General features: G+C 35.4%; 1 protein-coding gene across 1 annotated transcript in view; it reads left to right on the forward strand.

Moving 5' to 3' along the window:
* The window catches only part of LOC119836997 (protein CBFA2T3), a 50,601-nt gene extending 25,180 nt beyond the window's left edge, over positions 1-25,421 (forward strand). Inside the window, exons 2-12 of the mRNA XM_038362475.1 lie at positions 875-947; positions 12,094-12,198; positions 13,678-13,844; positions 14,169-14,315; positions 14,849-14,967; positions 22,164-22,339; positions 22,717-22,893; positions 23,426-23,550; positions 24,055-24,177; positions 24,566-24,673; positions 25,049-25,421. Coding sequence (XP_038218403.1) covers positions 875-947; positions 12,094-12,198; positions 13,678-13,844; positions 14,169-14,315; positions 14,849-14,967; positions 22,164-22,339; positions 22,717-22,893; positions 23,426-23,550; positions 24,055-24,177; positions 24,566-24,673; positions 25,049-25,291 — 1,563 coding nt within the window. The 3' untranslated portion in view covers positions 25,292-25,421. The remainder of the gene's footprint in view (positions 1-874; positions 948-12,093; positions 12,199-13,677; positions 13,845-14,168; positions 14,316-14,848; positions 14,968-22,163; positions 22,340-22,716; positions 22,894-23,425; positions 23,551-24,054; positions 24,178-24,565; positions 24,674-25,048) is intronic.
* Positions 25,422-25,778: the final 357 nt, after the last annotated feature.

Raw genomic sequence — 25,778 nt, forward strand, 5'->3', positions numbered from 1 at the left:
AATAACACAATTTATTACCAGCCCTACGAACCTTTTTCAACTGTCAAAAGAGACTCAATTAGACTGTCTTTCTGTGTATGACCACAGTACTTATGACTTGGTTAATCGATTTGTATGATTCTTTTTTAATTGAAAGCTAGTGCCTTTCGTGTGGTTTCGTTTAAATTTGGTTTAGTTTTGACAATTTAGAGGCAGTTTAGTATTTAACAGTAATTAAATTATTGTTATTCAAATGATTGCGAGCTACTTAGGTCATTATTTAATAGAAAACATGTTTATCGTAACAAAGTTGTTATACCCATGTATTTTTGTGTCATCGGTCGTCAATCACAGTAAGAAAGAAAGGAAGAACATTCTGGTATCCCATACTTTGTAGTAGAAAAAAAAAACATACCCAAAATGTATATTGTGGTATAGAAAAGTAGACTCCTTGGCATATGCTGCATCTGCAATGCAGACGTAGAGCACATTTTTAGAAATTTCCTATAGTTAAATAATATATACCATGAAGTTAAAAAAATTGTCTGTTTGAACGCGCTAATCTCAGGAACTATGGACCGCATTTTAAAATTATTTCAATGTTAAATAAGAAAGTGATCCCTGAGACATCTGTACCACGGTAGAAGCTAGGGCGTATCGTTAATCTTATTATTAGTATTTTAGATAACATAATTCTATACTAGGCATTATATATACTTCGATTATGTAGGTACTATGGTGGGTAGAAAATATTAATTCAATCAGATGGATTGAATTTCGCGTAACACACTTAAAATTAATTTATACATGATTTACACATTTCATGTGTCCCTTGTAAAGTTCTGAGTACCAACGATTCGTGTCACAGTCATATTCATTGTAATATTTGTTACAGATGGAGGCGAAGGTGAAGGAAGAAGTCCCTGATAAGGATTACAATCAACCAACAACAACAGAAAGGAGAAAATGTATGTAAAATGTTTATTATATTGAAAGCCAACTGCCAGAACAGTCAATTTATGTAATACTAGCTTCCACTCGCGATTTCGTCTGCGTGGAATAGTTACTTTGGGCTAACGCTAACTCACGTTCACGCGTAGCGCACGCAGCGGATGCTCTCCATATGATAAGAAAATCCCTCCCTTTTGAAACATTCTTCATTGGTTCTCCGCTCCTAACGGTCTTAGCGTGATGATATATAGCCCAGCTCCAGCATTCCTCAATAAATGGGCTATCTAACATTGAAAGGTTTTTTTAAATCGGACCAGTGCATCCTGAGATTAGCGCGTTCAACCAAATAAACTAACATACTCTTCAGATTTGTAATATTAATATAGATATGAGCTCAAAATATCACTAAAATGACTCCAACAGTTTTTCCGAGAAATTCAGTATGAACAAAGACATATATTATGACGCTGCAAGATTGTAAGAACTATAAGATTATAACCTAACTCGCGAATAAAATCTGTCGACATATAGTGATCCATAATAGTTGCTTGCAGCTTAACGAATTGTTTCACGTTAGACTATAATGCTAACACATCCCAGGTATGTATTTTGCCGGGAATTCACTTTTCCCTAACAGTCCCAGTTGTCGTGAACATTTACCCAAACTTCACTCATTTCGGTTTAGGAATGTCGCGTCAACTTGAAATAACATACACTCATCGACTGTATATTATATACAGAATTCTTTAATATTGAATGCCATGAAAAAACAGTATTTCACAAAAACGAGCACAACCTATAATTACATAAAGAACCAAAAAACATCCATTACAGATATACATTAGCAATAAAAACTATCCACCTAGGCGCCCTAAATGAAATAATGTATCAGGGAAGGCAGTGGGAACAAACGCAACTGGTGATCATAATCTAACGACGTCGGTACGAGGCACGGACGATTTCTGGATGTATGGCAGCTGGATGGGGCTTTGTCATCGATTTTTTATTTAATAGCGGGTAACTGAGCGGGTAACTACTGAATCGATTGCAATGAAATTTGGAAAAATTGCAATGAATAGCGGGTAATTGAGCGAGTGGTGGACCTGATGGTAAGATCGCTACCAACCATTGCAGAGGGGCCGATGCAAATGCGTTGTCTACTTCGAAGGAATAAAAGGATAAATAAAGGAAAGGATAAGGAAAGGATTAACCATGGGAATTATGAAATGAACTGGGAAGGGTGAGACAAAGAATACGGGCCACCGGCTCCTCCATACACGGCACAAAACACAGTAGCATGCTACTATTTCACGCCAATTTTCTTTGGGGGTATAGTACTACTCCGTATGTACCTACTTCGGTGCGAGCTGGACCAATGCGTGCCGAAATGTGCTCGATTATACACTTAAAATTAAATAAATGAATCTGTATAAATATCATCAATGCGAAATTCATTGTCTTTTTACGTCTTCACGCCGAGGCATTGATTCGTATTAAATTTGGTATAAAGACAGTTTGTGACGTATGAAAGGCCATAGAATATTCATTATCTCGGAATCCCACGAGAATGCTAACTATGCGAGTAAAAGTTTACACGACAATCTACGTTTATTAATCGGAAGAACAGATGATGCAATTTTTGTAATAAACTCATCTAGACGTCGTATATATCTGTGAAAATGAGCGATTTTATAAAGAGTATTTGTTGAAAGTAAACGCTGAAATTGTGAGCAAGTTTCAGGGAATTCGATGTACTTATCAATATTTAATTATACTAGCCTCGCCCTGTTGCTTTTCGTGTTTTCCTATTTCAATAGTATGTGACTATCATTATAATTACTGGCGTTTTTGAAATAGTAATCACGCTACTAAAATTTATCATTGTTTTTCTTTTGATTTATCGAAGGATGTTTAGAACTGAATTAATATTCTACGCAAATATAATATACATAATAATAATCCTGTAATATATAATATTCGCTTGCATATACGTCATTTACGTGCGAATTTCCATCGTACACCTACACTTTATTTATGTTCTTAGCAGAAATTGTGTTTTGTTAGCAATAAATGCTCCACCAATTATAGGAATGCAAAGCAACATACACCTAACTAATAAAACTACTAATTTAATAAAATATCACCGATATTCCAGCCCTTTAAAAATACTGTTATAAATAATTTCATAGCGTTCACAGATAACAGATACTTTGGCTTTATTCATTCGGAACGTTGATCATAAAAGCTGACTTCAAACCAACCGAAATTATCGACAATTATTTTATATTAAATTATCTTCAAAAGTGGAGCAAAGCAAGGACGTGTGGCTAGTCTATAAACATTTCCAAGAGGCGGAGTCGCCGACAAAACATCAGACACAAGGGCTGTTATTACACAGGTGAGCATTATCACACAATTATTCATTCGAAATGAATGAATACTAGAAAAGCTGTTTGACATTCTGTCAATTAGGAATATTAATGTATTGAGGCGATTTAGATCCTTCGCACATAAGGAATTAAGTTGACATTTATTCAATTGTGGTTTCTGTATCTAGCTGGCCGTCTCGGCTTCGCCCGTGGTACATAATATATCGAATATAACAGTCAGGTAACATGTATATATCTTACAGTGAAAGAATTTTTGAAATCTGTTTAGTATAAGCGCGTTCAAAGAAACAAAAAAAAACGCTCTCTCTTAGTATTCAGTACATATAAAGGTATATGAATTATTATTTACTATATAATTAAGTGAAAATCATTGTTTTATATTCATGGTCAAAATGGAGAGGATTTAACAATGTTGACTTGACTTGTTGAATGAGACAGAAAGAGATAGATACTTTATCATTGTGGCATAAATAACTCAAAGATTCGTTCGTATTAATACGTGAATAAGTTAGCAAAAAGTTAGGGTGTCGTTGAGCTCTAAATATTCATAGTAACCTATTATTACAAAGGCATATAAATAATTAGCTGTAGATCAGTTTATATGTTGATTGGGTATGTTTATTTGAAGAATTCATTTTATTAAAATTTGGTATTCCAGCTTAAAAATGAGGCGAAATGAGGTTGAATTGGGGAAGGAAATTTGAAATCTCTCTAGCATATTACATATTTATACGTATATTTTTTCATATAGCATCACCACGCCTACTTTTAAGCATTCGATAGTCTAAAAAAAGAAAGAATTAAATTGTTCCTTCACCAAATCTAAACACAATTGTCTGCACACAAAGGAAGAATCCCATTCTTTGTATACATCCAGCACGACTGCGACACCGACACGGACACGACACGACACGACAGAACGACTCATGTACACAGCGCGGCCAGCCGGCGCTTTCTCACGGTAGATAATTCACACTGTTTGCTCTACAAACACCCCTCATCGATTATTGTGCATAGATGATTGTATACATCATGCTTAACAGCTAAGTGTGTAGACGGCGATTTAAAAAATGTTTTATTTTAGGTATTTAGTATCTTATTCATATACCTACAGAGTATAGTTTTAAATGTTAAACAATGAGCTCTTCAATTTGACTGTATATCGTTTATTTCGGTGTGTTACTCGATAACTCCGTAAGTTTTAACTATTTGGCGTGATTCTTTTTTTGTTTGACAGGAAATTGTTGGCCGTTGGTCTCATTTAGTATACGAAATGGTATCAGGGACGTTGGTGACCTGTTTTACACATACATAATAATTATTTTCTAAAAAAGTAGAGTCACATGCTTTTGTACTAGATGTAAAGCCAAAACTGTGTTGTATTATTATATTATATATGTGTGTTAATATGTAGCTGTAGCTGTAGCTCTATAAGATGAAATATGTTTATGTATGTACAAATTAGTTACATTAAAGTAAAGAGGGACATTTTACCTAGTATAGTGTTACTTACTGCTACCTTTTACTGAAACTCCTATCAAAGTTTGATTGTGGGCAAGTTTTAACTATATTAAAATCTGTACCAGCTATCCACGTCCAATGCAAGTAACATTGTAAAAGATTTATAACGCGGTCAAAGCAACATTATAAATTATAACCTGTAGCTGACGGCCGCAGTAATTTATTTACGGTACATTTTTGTGCGCCTGTCGCTAACATGGAGCAGAAACGCTCCTACGCAATCATTGCTCCTCACTTTTCCTGATTTTGCTTTTATAATTTGTTTATGCACGATTTCTGCTTTCCATTTAATAGAATGTTTAAATTCCGAACGCTTTAAAGCGTTCTTATAAAATATAAATATTAAACAGTTAAGACTTGCATTTACGCAGGATTTTGGATAATGGAATAATTTGTGGAATTAATATTTAGCCGTTTTCTCTAAGTGCCGTGTTTCTCTGGGCAATACTGATTGATTTTTCTTAGGACAATATAACCGAAACATATACATTTGGTATAAACATTGAAGGAACCTTTGTCTAGAAAACTAACATTCTCAATAGAAAATAGACATGAAAATTTAATGTAAAAGCACATAATTTAATCAATGGAATATATTTCTGTAGTAAGGTGCTTTGTGTAACGTGACTCGTGACAAACATACACACAGTTTTATTCTATATTATGATTAATAGCCTGAGTCGTGAATGATTAATAAACAGCCAATACCACGAGCATCGATTATGCCTTAACAGCTATAATTTACCTTCATAAATTATGATCCAACTCTTAAACATTATTTTTATTTCACATGGAAATACAAACGTATTCTCTTTGTTTTTCCCTATTTATAAATCGTTTCTTTGCCTCTTTATATAAAATTAAGGCTATGCTAATAGGTATTTTAATGTCAAAGTGTGTTTGTTAGTCTTTCTTTCACGTCATAACGGAGCGATTTTATGATAATATTTTATGTGATGTGTCTGTCGATAGCTAAGAGACTAGAGAGTGTCATGGCTAGGATACTTTACCGTGATAAACCATCTTTGGGTAGTCAAAGGAAAAGTCAGTCCCGGGCTTCTCCATATGGTTCACGTTCCGTGACTTTCCCGGATAAACTATCCCCTGCCCTTATCGGTTCTGAAACTATTAGGACAAAGGATGGTTTTGTTTTTAGTAGGTAAAACTGTACCAATTTTCATCCAAATCGATTCAGTAGTATAGGCGTAGAGAGGCACTTTCACATTTATAACATTAGTAGTGATAGATAGATTAGTACTTAAAATAGTACATTTTATTACAATCATCTTAGCCAAATCCCTACATAGTACAATACAAAGCCGCTTTCCGCTGTCCGTATGCTTAGATCTTATGCTTTTTTTAATGGATAGACTGATTCAAGTGGAAGATTTATATAAATCTGTACAATACAATACAACTGTACAATAACATAGAAAAAATTGAGGGGAAAGGGTTTTTTTTTCAGAATTTAACGCATGCGAAGCCGCGGGGTAAGCCAGTGTTATAATATATCTTGGTACTAGATGCCGACCGCAATAAGTCATATGGAGGCATATGGAGGGTGCTTCACTCTGGAGCAGCAACCCATCAAACTGTCAAAACAGTCCACCAACCACTTGCAAGTGATTTTCAATAAAGCTGTTATTCATTAAAATATTGTTATGAATAAAGAGGTTTAACGTTAATTTGTTAATTTGATGTGTGCTTTTTTAACCCCTTTTTATACAAATATCGATTATATTATTATACAGAATACTAGCCGCGCCCCGCAGTTTCACCCGCGTAGGTCCGTATCCCGTTGGAATATCGGGATAAAAAGTTGCCTGTGTGGTATGTCTATGTAACAAATTTTATTGCAATCGTTTCAGTAGTTTTTGCGTGAAAGAGTAACAAACATACACATATATAATATTACTAGCTGCGCCCCGCGGTTTCACCCGCGTAAGTCCGTATCTCATAGGAATATCGGGATAAAAAGGTGCCTTATATGTTATTCCAGTTGTCCAGCTATCTACGTACCATATTTCATTGCAATCGTTTCAGTAGTTTTTGCGTGAAAGAGTAACAAACTTACACATTGATAATATTAAGTAGAATAGTAGGATAGGATATTGTCGCTATCGCTATATCTTTCTGACAACCCTCAGGTACAGTAGCCGGAGTTAGCTGATGGCAAATACATTTACATTTTGGCGGCAATATCGTCTATGCGAGAGCGGGAAGGAATGATTTTTGATGCCTTTCTTTTCAATAAATTCAAATGTCAACTCAATACATTATCGAAATTTTAATCTATTTTATTCGAACAGGTTTTTTTAGTCAATATTATTTATTCGTTGGCTATAATTATATATTGTTTTTATTTTACTAAAAAAACCATAGATTCAATGAGCTTGAACACATCCACTGTCAATAGGGCATAAGTCATCCACTGAAAAAATTAATATAATACTATATTGGATGGATACCTTATTATCTAGGGTTGTGAGAGACTGGTACTTGAAATAGGTAAAATCAGTCTTATCGTGTACATTCGCAAAGGCTTAGTGCATTCGCAGTGCCTATGCGAATGCACTAAGTATTCGATTTTTAGGGGGTATGGAATAATGAAAGGCGAATTGGCGACTGGAAAGAAGCAATAGACTGGGAAGGATGAGGAAAAGGAAACGGGGTTTAGCTCCACCGTTCACGTCGATTTCTTGTGGGGGTGTGGTACTTCCCCGGTGCGAGCTGGCCCAATTCATGCCGAAGCGTGCATACAAGAAAAAATAACAATGCGTAGACAGAAGATAACATCGTACTACCGACGGCTGGTTGTATCCACGCATACTAAAAATAATCTACACACAAATGTCAGCTGAAAAAACTATTGGAAATTCATTTTGGGGCTAAGATTCCTACAAGTATACTATATTAATACAAACTTCAATAAATAGCAATACAAATATATTTAACACATAATAAGATAAACAATAATGCAATACGTAGTACAGTATTATATTATCTGTGGCAACACTAACAACCTTGAGAACATCTCAACAGTAAATAAATGTTTCTTTCTCTCTTTCTCTCTTTCTCTCTTTCTCTCTTTCTTCCTAAATTTTAAAATATAATTAAGTATTCTTATAACATCTTAATATATATAAATCTCGTGTCACAATGTTTGTCCTCAATGGACTCCTAAACCACTTAACCAATTATAATAAAATTCCCACACCATGTGCAGTTCGATCCAACTTGAGAGATAGGATAGTTTATATTATTTCAATTACGATAAATTACTACCCGGGCGTGCAGCTAGTAGATTGTAAAACTTAAATTAGAGGAAGTGACGAACAAACGGACAGTACAATATCATAGAACGGAATGATTACGAAATATTTTCGTAGTAATTGCGAGATGAAAGCTGCCCCGAGGTGTCTGCCACGCGCAGCCAACTCGATAACGAGTAGTGATGTGTATTAATATCGATAAACCAAAATATATTATTGAATGTGTATTATTTATTAATATACTTATATGTATACTACCGCCAGTTATTTATCACCGATTCGAATATCCGTCGAATAGATATATAAAATATTACTAAAACTAACACTGTAATACCAGAATTGCATATATCAAGTAAATAGGTCCTTGACATTTAGAAATTAAAAACTGTTTTAACGGATTTTAAACGCGATTTATTCAATATATTATTAACCCGACGTTTCGAACAGTTTACAGCGAGCGTGGTCACGGGGAGACTGAGATGTTATTAAAACACAAGAAAATACTAGGTCCTTGACAATAATTTTTGTGAAGGGCGCTTTAGAAGCATGATTTGTTTTAATAATACAAGAATCAAACCGTCCAGCTATAAATAATTTACTGAGATCATTCTATCCCTTTAGCTATAAATAGAATTCTAGGATACTTGACTAGTTAATGAGAATTTTCGTTAGGTTCTTTACGTGGCTTGGTTAAAAAATTGCTAGCGCACGTCTCTAAAAATTGGCATCCTGTATTATATTTAACGTTAAATTAAACAAAAATTGGAAATGAAAATAATTGTTTAAACGAGGAATTTGATAACAAAAACCGAATTAATATTTGTTACTTAACCACACCACAAGTACTTAATGGCAAAACAGATCTGGATGAAATTTACTATAGACCTTATGCGACTAAACGTACGCGACGGTCCTTAAAGCTCAATGAGCTAGCGGAGTAACTAGCATAAGAACAACAAAATTATCGATAGTCGATAACACATCACTAGTGGCAGAGGGCATGTCGGCGGCACGCGCGCCGCACTTGGCACACCACTAGCTCTACTAAACTTTTATTTATTCTGTCATCAGCAGGACTTGGCTTTTTCCATCAGAACACAGAAATTTGGCTCACTTGTAAGTTTTTCTGATTGATATATTGTATTAAATCCTACATAATATTATAAACGCGAAAGTTTGTAAGGATGTGTGTGCGTTTGTTGCTCTTTCACGCAAAAGCTACTGAACCGATTGCAATGAAATTTGATACGTAGACAGCTGGACAATTGGAATAATACATATGCAACTTTTTATCCCGATATTCCTACGGGATACGGAATTACGCGGGTGAAACCGCGGGGCGCAGCTAGCTATGTAGCTATTTAATACACATATCGTAAAAATTAAACAAATTTCATGTGACGTTTTGGTATACACTCTATTTAGTTATTAAGTATTTGATTCAAGACTTATCGTCTCATCTTCTGCCATGATATATAGCCTATAGCATTTAGGGATCACGTACAAATCCATTATGAAAGTATATTTGAAATTAGTTCAGTAGTAGCCGAGATTAGCGCGCTCAAACGAACAATCAAACTGTAACGCTATATTTATAAAATTATAAACATAATTGTAATATTATAAATATGGCTTATTATTAATTATTGTAACAGCAGTCTGATTAAAATATTTATTTTTCTCAATAGGAATTAAATGGATTCGCCACTAATATGATCGTCACAGTATTTCAAAAGATTTTTTGAAAATTTTATACAATAAAAATCACTTTTAAACGTTAAGGTCTTCATTGAATCCTGAATTCTTTTCTAGGTTGGTAAGCACAGAAAGTGTATTTGAAAGCTCACAGAATATTAAGAAGTTAATATTTTTAAAGAGAATCAATGCTTATAAATATATGTTAAATTGTTTTAAGTAAATTGCATAAATGTGTAACGAATCTGCGTTTATTTACCCCACCCCGGAAGGCATCGAAAAATTTTACTTTTAACACTTTTCCGAACAATTTAAGGCCGTTATCCGTTATCCCTTTTATTAAAACATGTTTTTAACTGTCAAACTTAAATCACATTTCAATATTTTGTTTTATATTAGCTGCACCAGGCAAATGTAGTTCTGCCTTGCTCTTATCATTTAGGTGTATGAAAAATAGATGTTTCTCAGACCTACCCGATATGCACAAAAAATTTCATCAAAATCGGTCAAGCCGTTTCGGAGGAGTATGGCAACGAAAACTGTGACACGAGAATTTTATATATTAAATTACCATATTATTGTGATTAAAAACAAAGAATTTAATTATTGTATGTCAATATCTTGATGGGACTGCATTTATATATTATTATCTCTTTCTTAATGAATGTTTTATGACAACCGTTCATAGTTCATAGTTGCCAGTGTGTAAAGTTTACCTTCAAATTAAGGTAATGATGCTTGTTTTCTCTAATTTTTTAAAAATTTAATAATAAATCCCTCAATGCGAGGTCTTCGAAAATCCCTAATACTATTAAACATTTTAAGCCGAATTACAATCAATTTGCGTTCGATGTCAGCGAGTTAGCGTGTTTGTTTATGCAAGCACACGAAACTCATCAGGGGTCACTTATAATCTATACCTACGAGACATGTATTTTTATAACTAACTACGCCTCACGGTTTTTCATCCACTTTCATATAGACTAACACTATATGCAATATTTGATTGCTTGTTGCATTTTATTTATTTATTTATTTATTTACACTTTAATGTACAATACACATACAGTTGACAAAACCAATAAACAATATCTATTGTACAATTTGGCGGCCTTATCGCTTTGAAGCGATTTCTTCCAGGCAACCTTTGGATACAGGAAATATAAATTTTGGAAAGGTAGAAAGTGTATAAATACATACAAGAAAGTGTACAAATATATAGAAAAGAAATTAATGCATATAGGAGCAAGAATAGTATAAAATGCAGTAAAGAGAGATAAATAATAGAGGAGAGAAAAGCAATATAACATAGAACAGAGTCAAAAACAACATTATGGAGATAGAAAATAATCCTTAACAAGAGATTTAAATGTATATAAAGATTGGGCTTGCCTAATCGTTGTTGGTAGTGAGTTCCACAATCTTACGGCTTGTACGGTAAATGAAGTTTAGTGAGCCCGTCGCTTTTCCTTACCCTTTCCTGTCCTTTCTTTTATCCTCCGCATGAATCATTACTTTTAAAGTAGGTAGGCCTTACGTCTCTGCAAATGTTCATGGGCGGTGGTAGCACTTTACTTTGGTGACGTAACTCAGGAATAAGCTAGATATTTCTACTGATCTCATAATTATTAGTTTACAGCATTATAAAAATTATTTATAAATATCGTTGATTGATTTTCTGTCCTTGTTTATCGGATTTTATGAACCCTGATTCTTTAACTAGAGCACTATCTCGATCGAAACCGGGACGATTGGTTAGTGTAGATAGGGGTTATAAGGTTTTATCGCTGCAGGTTGAGCACACAGCTCTAAGGCGTCAATATTAGTAAATCGATCGCAAAATGCGGGATCACGTTCTGTGATTGGACGTCGATGTATATTGTATTGATAAATATCACCATCTATATCAGACCTGTTCCTTGGTACAGGGGTTAGCGCGTGATCGTAGGTAGGTTCTGTGTTGGATCCGGGAGTGACTAAGAAAAAATCTCGGTGTGGTAGAGCTAAAAAGATTGATCAGCTACTTGCGTTGAAACAAATAAACTCTTCAACTTCATATAATTATTAGCTGTGCCCCGCAGTTTTAACCACGTAGTACCTGATGTCATATAGACCAAAGTCTTCCTCAATAAATGGGCTATCTAACATTGAAAGAATTTTTCAAATTTGACCAGTAGTTCCTGAGATTAGCCCGTTCAACCAAACAAATAAAAAATAAATCTGAGGATTTATTTAGTATAGATTCTAGTATAGATGAAACGTATAATATGATATATTGGTTGCAGCGACCACATCAGGCAAGGAGCGTAGATCCCCAGAGCACGAGGAGCCCAGGTCTTCTCCAACACCTGGGCCACCGAGCCCGACCCCTCAGAACAACGGTACCACGGGTAATTTTGTTTAATATATATCTTGTTGTAAATGCATGGTCTATTAAATTCTGTATTATTTTATAGCAATTTTAGATACATGTAGACTAACATTACAAATTTAAGTTATCCGGTAAAAAATACTGAAATATTTCAAAATAATTAATATAGCTTTTTAAACTATGTTTATGATTTCAAAATAAATATAGTTGAGTTAAAATACAAATACGCTTTAATGATAGAATCAACTGAGTTGTCTCACTTGATCTCATAAAGAGTACACGTAGGGAAATTATTTAATCCTGGCGATACTTATCAAAGCAGTGGTGGCTCAGTGGTGAGAGCCTCGGACTTCAAAATCGATAAGTCGGGTTTCGAGGCCGGGCGAGCGTGCAGGAAATAAATTGATTTTTCAATTTATCTGCGCATATGGATAACATCACCACTGCTTAAACGGTGAAGGAAAACATCGTGAGGAAACCGGCATGTCCAAGAATTAAAAAGTTCGACGACATGTGACATCTGCCAACCCGCACTTGGCCAGCGTGGTGGATTATGGCCTGAACGCTCATAGGAGGCCTGTGTCCCAGCAGTGGGAACATATTGGCATCAGCCAATGATGATGAGTTAACGAACACAAAGTAAATTTGTAAGACAATTAAAAAGGACGGTTCTTACCCTCTTACATCTAAAATACTTATTTTAATTTAAGGAAAACTTATAAATAAATAATATTCTATTACTACACTTTTTTAAATTCTTTAAAATCCGCAGCATCTATATATACACCTACTCTACAAGGTTTTTGAACTCGCTCATTCATTCGTAAATTCATTTAAGTTAAGGTAATAGGATAAACCGGAGGCCCATATCCTTTTCCTTACCCTTCCCAGTCCTTTCCTTTATTCCTATCGCCAATCCTTCCGTAGTCCCTTTCCAAAAAGTCGGCAATCCATTTGTAGAGGCGCAAGGTCTGCAATGGACCTTATGCCTCTCCAAATGTTCATGGGCGGTGGTAGCGCTTACCATCAGGCGCCCCACCAGTTCCATTGCCGACTGTAACATAAAAAAAAACCCATGAAATTATAGTATAGGGATCGATCCTTAGTCCTTAGCCTAGTCCAACCAAGTCGAGTCTTAGTGAGACGATTAAATACAAATATACAAGTTTTGGCAATGTACGCGACGATAATTGGATGAATATCAACTCTGTTAAGCTCCAGTATCTTCATTAGGATACTCGTTTGAAGCTAGTTAGCATTTCTATTAAGTATCTATTTATATAAAAATGAATCCCTATTTCCCTTGGTCACGCCATCACACGTGAACGGCTGGACCGATTTCAAAAATTGTTTCACCATTAGAAAGCTGCAATTACAATGAGTGACATTGGCTATATATGTACCACGGGTGAAGCCGGGGCGAACAGCTAGTCCTAAATACAAATGAACGAAAAACTCTTTTTCTTTACCCTTCTCCAACTCTACCGCTCTTTTATAGCCGCGCTCTCGTCCACGGAGTCCCTGTCCCCTCCCCTCCCAGAGGGCTCCCGCGGCGCTCCCGCGCTGCAGCGGCTACGCAAGTTCCTCTCAGCGCTGCAGCAGTTTGCAACAGACGTTGGTGCTGATACTGGAGAGCGTGTCCGCCAGCTGATATTTAATTTGGTGGTGAGTTAAAGGAATAAAAATATTTTTTCTTGGAAGGTTTTGTCATTAATAAAATATTACAAAAGATACAACTTACATACGATGATAATGTTTTATGTATAAGTTTATTTATGGTTAAATTCAATCGAGAATTGTTGAACCAAAAAAATCTAACAGTAATTTATCCAATGATTAGGCCATTTCACGTCATTGAAAAGTAAATTAAACTTTCAAACGTATTTGTAACCTGAAGCATTTACTTTTCAAACGATACTTAACAAATACCCATCAAATATCAGTCAGCATTTAAACCCGTTTATTATAAATTCTATTAATCCACACCAGGCGGGAGTAGTAACAGTGGAGGAGTTCCAATCAGGAGTACAGGAGTGCACGAACTATCCCTTACGCGCAAGCGTGCCGGGCTTCCTGCGGGCACTGTTGCCCCTAGCCCAGAGAGACCTGCACGCGAGGGCTAGGCGAGGGAAACTGGTGCGTGTACACACTTATTAATATTATAGATAAAATTTTGTAATATGGATGTATGTTTGTTACTCTTAAACGAGCAAATTTTGTACGCGAATAGACTGCAGTCTGGGTAAGCACATAGACTTTTTGGGAACCATGCGAAGAAAATTCAAGGGAAAAAGCTAGAATGTTCCTATTTATTAATACCCATACATACACACATTAAAATGTTTAAGATATACACATATGCATTGATAGACAAAGCATGTAGGCATAGTTAACTAACTTAATCATTTGTTTCATTAACAGCCTAGGCTATTTATTAAATGTAGAGTTTTAATTAACTGAATGATATCCAGACTTATTGTTCAATTTAAAGTTGTCATATAATAATTTTAGTAAAATTTTGTTATAGACCATTTATAACTGTTTAAAAAAATTAAGTTAGTTATTCCTTTTATTAAACTACCCAGTTCTCACAGACCCAGTTCAAACACAAGAAAACATCCAGATCTTCATATTACATAGGACTCAATTAAATACAAGGTCTATTTCAGACTCCTCTCCAGTACATTAGGTCACACGAACACCTAATACTAGAAGCTAGCGGGGAAGGTGACATCTTCGCACAGCAAGGCTCCGCCGAGCCGGGGGCGAAGCGCCGTGCTAGCGATCCGTAAGTTTGTTTATTTTGATCTATTTATTTGCAGAAATATGTAACAATAATTATTATTTTTTTTGTCTTTTAGCGTTAAAATTATGTATTTACCCTTGATTCATAATTAACCTTATCTTAATCTAAAATGGAACTTATTTTTTATTATGTCACCGTCGGCAATGGAGCTGGTAGGTCGCCTGGTGGTAAGCGCTACCACCGCCCATGAACATTTGGAGAAGCGTAAGGTCGATTGCAGACCTTACACTTGTACAAATGGTTTGTCGACTTTAAATTGTAGAGGGATGAAGAAAGGATGAACGAATGAAATAAAGGAAAGGATTGGGAAGGGTGAGGAAAAGGATATGGGCCTCCGGTTCCCCCACTCACCGAACGAAACACAGCTGTATACTATTTCACGCTGGTTTTCTGTGGGGGTATGGTACTTCCCCGGTGCGAGCTGGCCCAATTCCTGCTGAAGCGTGCTCGACTACCACATACTTAAGTAATTTAACTAAATCGGATAATTAAATGCTTTCTTTTTGTAAATTTTTTGTCTACAGTATGTAGAGTGCTTTCTTATCAGATGATAATTTTATAAAACTCCATGTATACAGGATACACAAAAAAGGTTATTAATCGGGCTTAATTTTTTTATACACATGTTAGATAAGAGATACATTTATATACCTTTTAGAACAATCAAATATCACACTAAAATATTTCAACCTAACTTGTTTTCTTCATCAATTTAAAAGAATTATAATTTATAACCTCAAAATGAATAGAACAATAAAATCAAAGGATCAAACAGCATCAATTAGCAGGTAAATCTCAGAGTTGTATCGAGTGGCCGGTGAGTGCGGGTGACAGGTCATTTGTGCCGCCATACTTGAGGTTAGACCACTCTTCCAATGGAAATGGAAAGCTATAAAAATCAGCGAGCTATAATTTGCTGGAACATTGTATAACAAATTTTGTAAAGGCCAGTAATAGTGGAAGTTCTTATATGTACACTCCATTATAAAATGTAATTGTCTCTCTGTTTGTGTGTTATGGTCACACGCCTATTAAAATTCTATTTTATTTACAATAAATTCTGCTGCTTCTCGTCGGTAAACGAAAATTGATGCGTGTGAAATAGGATAGAAATATATAATGTAATAATAAACCGTTCCTATGAAATCACAAAATATCGCTCTACGTTCGAAACTACTGTAATAAACGCACATAGTTTTCGGTAGTATCGCTGCTCATGGTGTCACGCTCATCCCAGCTGTCACGCGCACGTTAGCGGGTTTTTGCGGCGTGCCTACGTGACATCCAATGTGCGGGATTGTCGCGTTGATTGAACTGTTTTAACGTTTAATAACGTGTCAATTGCAGATGTTTGCGCGTTTCAACTTAAGAACTTGTGTATTAGATTTAGATTATCATGTTTAGACGTCGTGTTAAGACTCTTTGTATGAAGTACAGGTGAATAGTTAAATGTTTTTAACGTAAAAAGGGGTTATTAGACGTGTATCTGTGTGTGTACAAACTTATGATCGTATTTTTTATATAATACTTTATTGCACACACAGAAGATAAAATCAAATACAGAAAAACGAAAAACAAACAAATAGATTTAATGGTTTGGTAGGAACAGTTACCAACAGAATACCCATTTTTATGTCATTTGTGATAGGACCTCAGTAAATACGTATCTCCTAATTCCTAAATTTTATTCTATATATTCCATATTCTGATCATATGTTTATTTTTTAAATGTAGATTTTCGTGATCACCTTTTTGTGGAAAGATTTCAATAGCTGGTTTATGTTTAAAATTAAATTGATAGAAGCAGATGCATAAATTCAAAGGTAGTTTTAACCGATGTTCCATAAAGCTTTACGAAGCAATCTTCGTTGAAGCAATTATGACACGGGTGAGGATTACATTATAATTTCTATGAAATGCTTTCTTACTCAATAAATATTACTAATATTCATTTATAAATATCTCAAATGTCGGACGTACATTTGGCTTTGCATTTAGTTACGCTGTTAATATTACACAGTTATTCAAATAATTAAATATTCTTCCTTTTAATTAGCAATCGTAATATCGTATTCGCATTAAACACATCAATAAAGTTTTTATTGGGAAACAAATAACGCGTTGTACAAGAGAAACCCACAGACATCAGAGCTAAACACTTCAGTTATCACTAAATTAGTACCCAACTTTAGCACTAGCTTGTTAAATATGTAATAGTTATGCGCTAGTTTGGCACGGGCCAAAATACTATTCGTTAGGTGCATGTGCCCTAAATGATAGCCCTTAAATTGTTTCACCAGCTTGCGCGCTAAAACTGCAGCGTTGGCTAATGATTAACGTCTGCCAAAACATTCTGAGCAATAACGTGTAGAGATAACTCGATTTTACCTACAGGCGCATCATTTTTAACAAGCTTTAGTTAGCTTGATATGCGAGTCATGTAAACTTTTAGTGTAATTTTTATTCAAAAACATGGAATTTAATTAGCCCACTTATCCCAGACTGATAATAATAGATATAGTTATTAGAGACTCGCTAATTAAGGTTTTTTTTCTCTTTAGTTTTCCTTTACTCCTAGTAATGTATGCCTGTAGTATGTATATAGCCTATAACACTCAGGAATCACAAACGTGAACGTATCATTTTCAAAAAAACAAAGCAACAAACTTTTCAGCTTTTAGCTGAAACTGACCCGGCAAACGCTGCTCTGCCTTACTCTTATCATTTATGGAAATTAAATGTGGATATTGGCCAATTCCCAGACCTACCTGATGTGTCCAAGAACAAAAAATCTCGACATCTTGGGATAGATTATGGCTTAAACACATACACTCGTATAGACAGCCTATGACACTGCACAGGGTACATAACTGAGCCGCGGATGATGATGGAAATTTATTTAAAGTACAGTTTCATACTTTAAATGTATATTCCAAAACAAACATATTATGCTTATTACACTAGATGCTTTTCTTAGTGCTTTTCAACCGAATTCAAAAAGGGAGGAGGCTATCAAGTCGATTATACTTTTATGTTATATTCATCGTTATATTACATGATGATTAGGCATTTACGTATCTAATTGGTTAGATGACCAACAAATATATGTTTTTTTACAAAAATTACAAAAATGTATTACATTGTTTATGACGTATGTTTGTTGAACTTTCACAATCGTCCTTTAATACTGGTAACAGGTGGTGTTGTGACATAGCACCACATTAGCATGTCTGATTTGTTAATTTTACGGGTTTCTACCGAAACTTTTGTTAAACGCGAGCAACGTTAATAATATATGTTTAATATTTAACGTATTATTAAAATTAATACAATGACAAGAGCAGACTTTCGGCTTTAGTTTATTCGTAATTGGGTCATGCCTGTGCTTTTTTATGTCAGAGCGGTCAACTGAGCTGGTGGTTCGCCTGATGGTAAGCGATCACCACCGCCAATGAACATTCCTAGAGTTTGTACCTTTGCTAATGCGCTACCCACCTATACGAAAAGCGATAATTGACGACTAGGGAGAAGGACTGGGAAGGGTCAGGAAAAGGAAACAGGCGTCAATCTATGTCGGAAAGGTTACCTTTCCGAATTACTGATAAAATTAGCTTCTTCCGAAGTGTTAAAAAAACCCGCAGAGGTCCCGTGGAATTTCTAGGATAAATCCTATGATCATAGACAAAGCTGGAACCATCGTGAGATACGTTAGGTTGGTCTACATTTGATAATCATTTAATTGTAAAGTCAGCAGGTGCAGGTCTCGCTTTAACGGGGTATATGAAACAGAACTGAGAATTGGCTGCGGCACTCCTATTCCATTATTCCTTTGCCATCTGAATTATTATCTTGCGGTTTTCTTACACGTACCGGGCATCTAGCTTCTGAAATCTGAATGAACTTTGAGTTCAATTTGTTTTAATATTAATACTATATTCTGTGTTACAAATACTCTATTATGTTTACGTATGTTTGCTTTAATTCATGTATACAATCTATTTAAGTATTATATATAACATTAGAACAATGATTTTAAATCAATAATGTTAATTAAGAGTACATTAAAATGTTTTATAATCAAATTAATCGTATCCACAATCACACGTAAAATAGAATAGTTAGCGCCTGTTCGATAGAGCAATTACGGAGAAAGTTTTGATTGTGGGTGATTGCTATGCGCTTAGCGACAGGCGTTCTACATTAATGGTGTTTTAATGATTTATTATACCTTGAAAATAGCTAATGATATTTAAAGGGCAAATGGTATGTTATTATCTGTTTATTTCATGTATGTCTAGATTGATATAGTTAAAAAAATATAAATTGGAATAATTTCAGGAAAGATAAATAATAATTTCTTGTTGAAAAAGTAATAAATAAAGTAAGTTTCAAAGTTAACTGCTTTGTTATCACATTTATGTATTAATAATCTCATTTAAATAAAAATAGAAAATTGATGATACTATGTATTAACATATACATACAAATCCTATTGTACTTGTATATTATTTTTATACGGAACTAGCGGTCCGCCCCTGCTTCGCCCGTGGTACATATATTGGCTATCTAACACTGAAAGAATTTTCCAAAACGGACCAGTAGTTGCTAAGATTAGTGCGTTCAAACAAACAAACAAACTCTTCAGCTAAATAATATTAGCATATACTAAAAATAAAATAATAATATAGATTAATAAAAGTATTCCAGAAAACATACTAAGCTAGCAATTCGTAACTGTATACACACAGTACAGTTTACGCTGCAGTGTTGCCATAACAATATGAAAACTGATAACCGCTGAATTTTTGCCAAACCGCTAATAACGAGATTAAAATATTAGTAAACAAAATCGGAGCCAAAACCGCCATTAGTGCAATAATTAATTGAGCTGCGTCCAAAAACCGCGGCAATGCATTATGCAATCTCGATAGCATCGCGACAACGCGCCTATTGGCCGGCCTCCATTGTTGCGTTGCCTTTGCCACAAGCTGAAGCGCGCGAGCGCGGATTTTATAATCTTATTGATTAAAACCTGTGGTAGCCTAGATCGACGCCTAGTTCGATGCAGCATCAACATCAATCTCTGGGCTTAACTCTTTATTGTGTAACTTATTAGCATTGTTTAAATAAACTATAAGTGTAGCAAAATCGCATACATCCCATTTTACGTACACAAATAGGTCATTCATGACAATGGAAACTTAAAGGCATATTTATTAAGCATAGTTAGCTGTGAAGCTTGCCTCGTCTAAAATAATAGACTTTCTTAGAAATTCGTTAGATATTTTTTAGAAAGCATATCAAAAATCCATACATCTATTCTGTCTATTTATTCATCATCTGTCTATTTATTCATTCATTAATTTAGTTATCAAGTGTGAAATACTCTTACCACACGTACTACTTAACCACATTACGACGAATTATACGCGAGAATCGCCTAAACTCGTAACTTGCATACAAAATCTATGCGCAAACTATTTGGGAAGTGCAATAGGCAATAAATAATTATCGAAACAACAGGACGCCTGCACTGGACTACTTAATTGTGTAATCGGATAGACCGCTTTCAGCGCCGTTCATTATATTCGGTTATATATTATTGCATTATCTACCTAAATTAGCAATATTATGAATTAAATTGATTTTTTTGTGTAAACTTGATATATTTTTTTGAAGTTGTACTATTAGGTTTTATTTTAACCTTCTGATAATGTCACTCCAAACATTTTTAGTCTTGAAAACTTTTAGTCAATTAATTTATCATATCCCTATTTATCTCAAATCTAATTTAAGAAAATTAAAGTTTTTTTGAAAGTTATAAATAAATATAAAGAAAAATTTAAAACAATGCCGTTTTTTCCAATATATAAAAGATATTTTATTGCAATTTATAATTTATATTGAGTGCAAATATAAGTCGTAGATATGCCTTTGATAGAATCATACATTTAACGTAAGAACCTCGCTTTTTTAATTGTTTAGGGAAATACAATTTTGTTTTTGTCAATAGCTGCAATTGCTTTATGGTTTTCATTGAAATGACTGTTTACTTGTGGTTTTGGATATTATTGTGTGGTTTTCTTCACTAACAAGAGATGTACATTCGTTTCAGCGTAACGATGATTCATGTACCATGGATTAAGACCAGGCTTAAATAATAGGTTTAATTTCAATGCAATTGCAAATACTCATCATCATCTGAGGCTCTTCAGCCGCGAGTGGGCTTTGGCCTGGTCCAGTATTTTCTTCCAGCTCAATTGCAAATACTACTAACTTTAATAACTTTTTTTTACTATGTTTCTCTATTATTATCTTTTATGTGTACATACACATGTGTTAAAATAAATATTTTCTCTTTCTTGTTTTTCTTTCTTTAAGTTACAGAGTTTCTTACCGGCTCTTCTCTGTAGAAACTGCTTTCCGAACTGGTGGTTAATTATAATTTTTCTGTATTATGACGATTCAAAAGCGCATCTAAAATAAAAGTGAATAAATAAGTTCTTGAGTTTGAGTCTGATCTGAGTATAAGTAGGTATAGAATTAGACTTCTATAAATTATCTATCTAATACAAAGCAAAATCGAACAATGGAGAACTTTGGTTGTTTGCGATTCCAACTAATTTAAAAGTTTGTCTATTAATTTATGTCTTTGTTCTTAAAGTCGAAAATTATGATTTCGTATTGTATTTAGGTCATTCGATTGTTCGTGAATGGAGTTTTAGTTGATTAATTGCGTGTTTAGTTTTTTATCGTAAGTTTATTTGGCAGTGGCGCTATTTGGTCGACATTGGCAATTTCGTTTCTAAACAAGGGAATCCAAGTGAAATACTTTTTTACGTTGTATGGACAACAGAGCTGGTGGTTCGCCTGATGGTAAACGATCACCACCTGCCGTGAACATTTGGTAGCGTCGCTGTCGCAAATAATATTATATAAATTTGTATATCTTATGAATACGCCAATTTCTTCACGATATTCTCCGCCTTAGCAATTGATTTTCCTCTACTCATTCGGTTTAATGTGCCCAAGGGAAACCACAGATAACATAATACTATAGTAGTACTTTAATTACCTACTATACCTATTTAAAAAAAAAACATTCATAAAGCATTTAAATGCTGTTGTTAATGTAAAATATATAAAGAACATGATATTACTTATCATAATATTTCCAGGTTCTACGAGGCCCAAACGAACGGCGCTCACGACGACTACCCCCCACACGCGAAGCGGCCGAGCTTCTTCAACCCCTCCCCCTTCTACCCCCTGCCCAGTAACGCCAGCCTGTTCGACTACCACCCCTACCATTCGTACCACCCGGGGCAGGAGCCGGGCTTCGAGAGACGTGATGGTAAGTTATAAATTGAGGTCACAAAATTCATCCGCCTTCAAAATGTGAAAATATAAAGTCATGTTGGTGTCGTTGCTTCATCTTCTATACTGGCTGTTGCCCGCAGCTTTTCCCGCAGGGTCAAAATAAATTTTCATTTAATTTGTCAATATCATATCTTAGAGGGTGCTTCATAGTGGCACCGAATTACAGTTAACTCTATTTTTTCGTTTTGAATGCGATTCCATTTTTTTTTTCAACAGTTTTTCAATTAAATATTATTCATTTCATCCGATTAATAATTATATAGTGTAGTAGCATAAACACGTATAGAAGAATACATGAAAGCTTCCATATGATCACCTTTGATAAGTCGGGTAATTCCTGCTGATGAGCAGGTGGTATAGCGGTGCGCGACGTGTCATCGATGAACAGCAGCTTCACAGAGCCGCGGCCAGCCGGCCTGGTGAAGAACGATGATGAGTGGAAGAACATCAACACGATGCTCAACTGCATCCTCAGTATGGTGGAGAAGACGAAGCGGGCTCTAGCCATACTGCAGCAGAGGAGTTCAGGTGAGACGGGGATATAGTGTATTTAATACTCTGTAATTAAAACCTTATTATACATAGCCGGACTTTAGACTTGTCGAGACCAGGCGAGCGTGCAGAAAATAAATTGATATTTCAATATATCTGCGCATGTGGATAACATTACCATTGCTCAGAAAGGTAAAGGAAACCGGCATGTCCTAGAATCAAAAAGTTCGACGACATGTGACATCTGCCAACCGATACTTGGCCAGCGTGGTGGGTTATGGCCTGAGTCCTCATCATGACCTGGTCTCTCATGGTCTGCGTCCCAGCAGTGGCAACATGTATGGGCTGATGATGTATAAATAGCAATTATAATTAACATCGTATAATATGATACCACGTAATAAATACACTGTTATAAATACCATACCAAAAAATTAATACTAATAATAAGGTCAAAAAGGCAAAAAAATTATCAACACTTCCATCAAGTTTGGTACTAAAATTAAGGTTATAATGGTGATTCTTTCAAAAACACACCGGTTGTTTATAATAACTTCTTATCGTACAGGCGTGGAGCCCGCAGACAACACAGACATAAAACGTGTAGCGAGCGAAATAATGGCTGCCGCAGTACGACAGACTGAGGAGCGGGTGGCGGATGTCAGAAGGCGGGCTGAGGATGCTGTGAACCAGGTAGACCATACAGTTGACCGTCCTCAATGGAAGTTCTGGAAAATTTCGAATACCATCGCAAAATTTGCGCCAAAATATTGAATCACATGATTCCATTTGAATCCGTTTTCAAATCGAATTGAGTGAAGTGTTTGGTGCTAGTGTTAGATAGCCCATTTATTGAGGAAGGCTATAGGCTATATACTTACCACGGGCGAAGCCGGGCCAGACAGCTAGTCACTAATATGCTCAATGTGCAATGTGTTGCGTTCATGCCTGGCGCATACTGAGCTAGATCCTTATTGACTGTGGGACATTCTATTATTAGACTCGTTTATAATTATTTTATCTTATTATTGTCTTTTTTTGTTTAATTCTTTTGTGTACTTCGCGTGTCGTGCCACACTGTCTCGTTAACATCCTACATGTTTCATCCCTCTTGCAATATGAAATGCGAATTTAATGTTAAATAATATGTATTCCCGTGTAATCTGGTATCTGGTATCTGGCAATCTCTAAATCCAGGTGAAGCGGCAAGCGCTGCTAGAGCTGCAGCGGGCAGTGGGCGCCGCGGAGAGCAAGCTGGAGCTGGGGGAGCGCGCGCCCGACGCCGCGCCCGAGCCCAGCGGCGCCCCCGCGCAACAGAACGTAATTCTCACTAAATACTTATATTATTGACTAGATTTGGCTTCGCATATTAAATTCGGAGTAGTTTAATAGATGTTATAATAAAATCTTTATTAATTTTAACTATGAAATAAACCCCCTTCAAATTGTCAGAACGATGTTTAAATGGGATCTTAGTAGATTTCCGAATCTCTATCTCTATATCGTATTATACCTACACGACCACGAATGCATACCCACTAGCAATCTAGCACCAGTCTCTCACAACACTAGAGATATTAAACTATCCATGTACTAAATGTAATTTATTGTTGTGCAGAAGCAAAAAGATTATATTTTATTTTTATTATTACAGTAACATTCTACATACATCTATGTTATAATATAAGAGTGTTCGTATATCGTTCAGTGTTGCTGGAACTGCGGGCGCAAAGCGCAGGAGACGTGCTCGGGCTGCGGCGCCGCGCGCTACTGTGGCGCCTTCTGCCAGCACAAGGACTGGGAGAACCACCACCAGGTATACCGGAATGTTCTCTATCAAAATTTACTGAGCACACCGTGTAAATAAATTTATCAGGTACTGCTAAGAAAATAAAAAATCACGTGCAAACTTTAAAACTAATTAACAAAAACAGGAATAAAACTTGAAAATTATATAATACCAGCGATCTACCGCAGCTGCCAAGCTTATTCATGGTAAAGGAATGTTTGAAATCAGTCCAGCAGTTTTTGTGTGAAAACATTACAAACTTGCATATTAAGTAGAAATGTTTCCTCTGTGTGGTATTATTAGCTTAGATACACATAAAAGGTGTGAGACTAAGCGGATAATAATAAAAATTATCTTATTTCCGCGCTATATGATATAATTTTTTATAATAAAAATTTCCAGATGTGCAGCGGCCGCGATCAAAAGCCGACCGCCATGTTGCGTTCCTCTCCGCCCGCGTCCACCACCATCCCCAAAACCCTCCCGCGCGCCACCACCCCCATCGCCACGCAGCCCGCAGACAACAGACTCACTATCACGACCATAAACTCGGACAGACTAATTACCAACAATCTGGGGAACGACAGAATAGCGCTGGCAACACTCACCACGCAGGGCCTCATGGCGATTGGCGGGAAGAAATGACGCAATAGGGAATGCGTAGGGAACGTCAGGTTACCAAGAAAGTTGAAAAAGTAATTCCATTTTCAAATTCGCATATCTTTTTTCCATAATGCTAAGTAATTCTTTTTCGATTTTGCGTTAGCTATATTTTTTTTATCCAGTTTCATCCAAAATTGCTTAGGCTTACATGCATCGCGGGATGAAAATGTAAGCCATACAAATATCAAGATATTACTTTTTATTAAATTTTTGGTTGTTGATTTTTTTTGACAATTTTTAGAATGTCTATGTGAGTCACGTAAGTATTTTTCAAACTGAAAGTATAATGAACTTTTAACTAGCTAACACATTTTTTAATTAAATGTTTGTACAAATAATTATAAGTAATAGTAGAATAATTAAATTGGTGTAAATATTAATTAGTATGATTGTAACTAGTCTATAAGTTATTTAGCTACTAAAATATGACTAGACGTTTAATTTTGTTAATATATTTTAAGTGCACAAT

The sequence above is a fragment of the Zerene cesonia genome, chromosome 26 (assembly GCF_012273895.1).
Source record: "Zerene cesonia ecotype Mississippi chromosome 26, Zerene_cesonia_1.1, whole genome shotgun sequence".
Lineage (NCBI taxonomy): Eukaryota > Metazoa > Arthropoda > Insecta > Lepidoptera > Pieridae > Zerene > Zerene cesonia.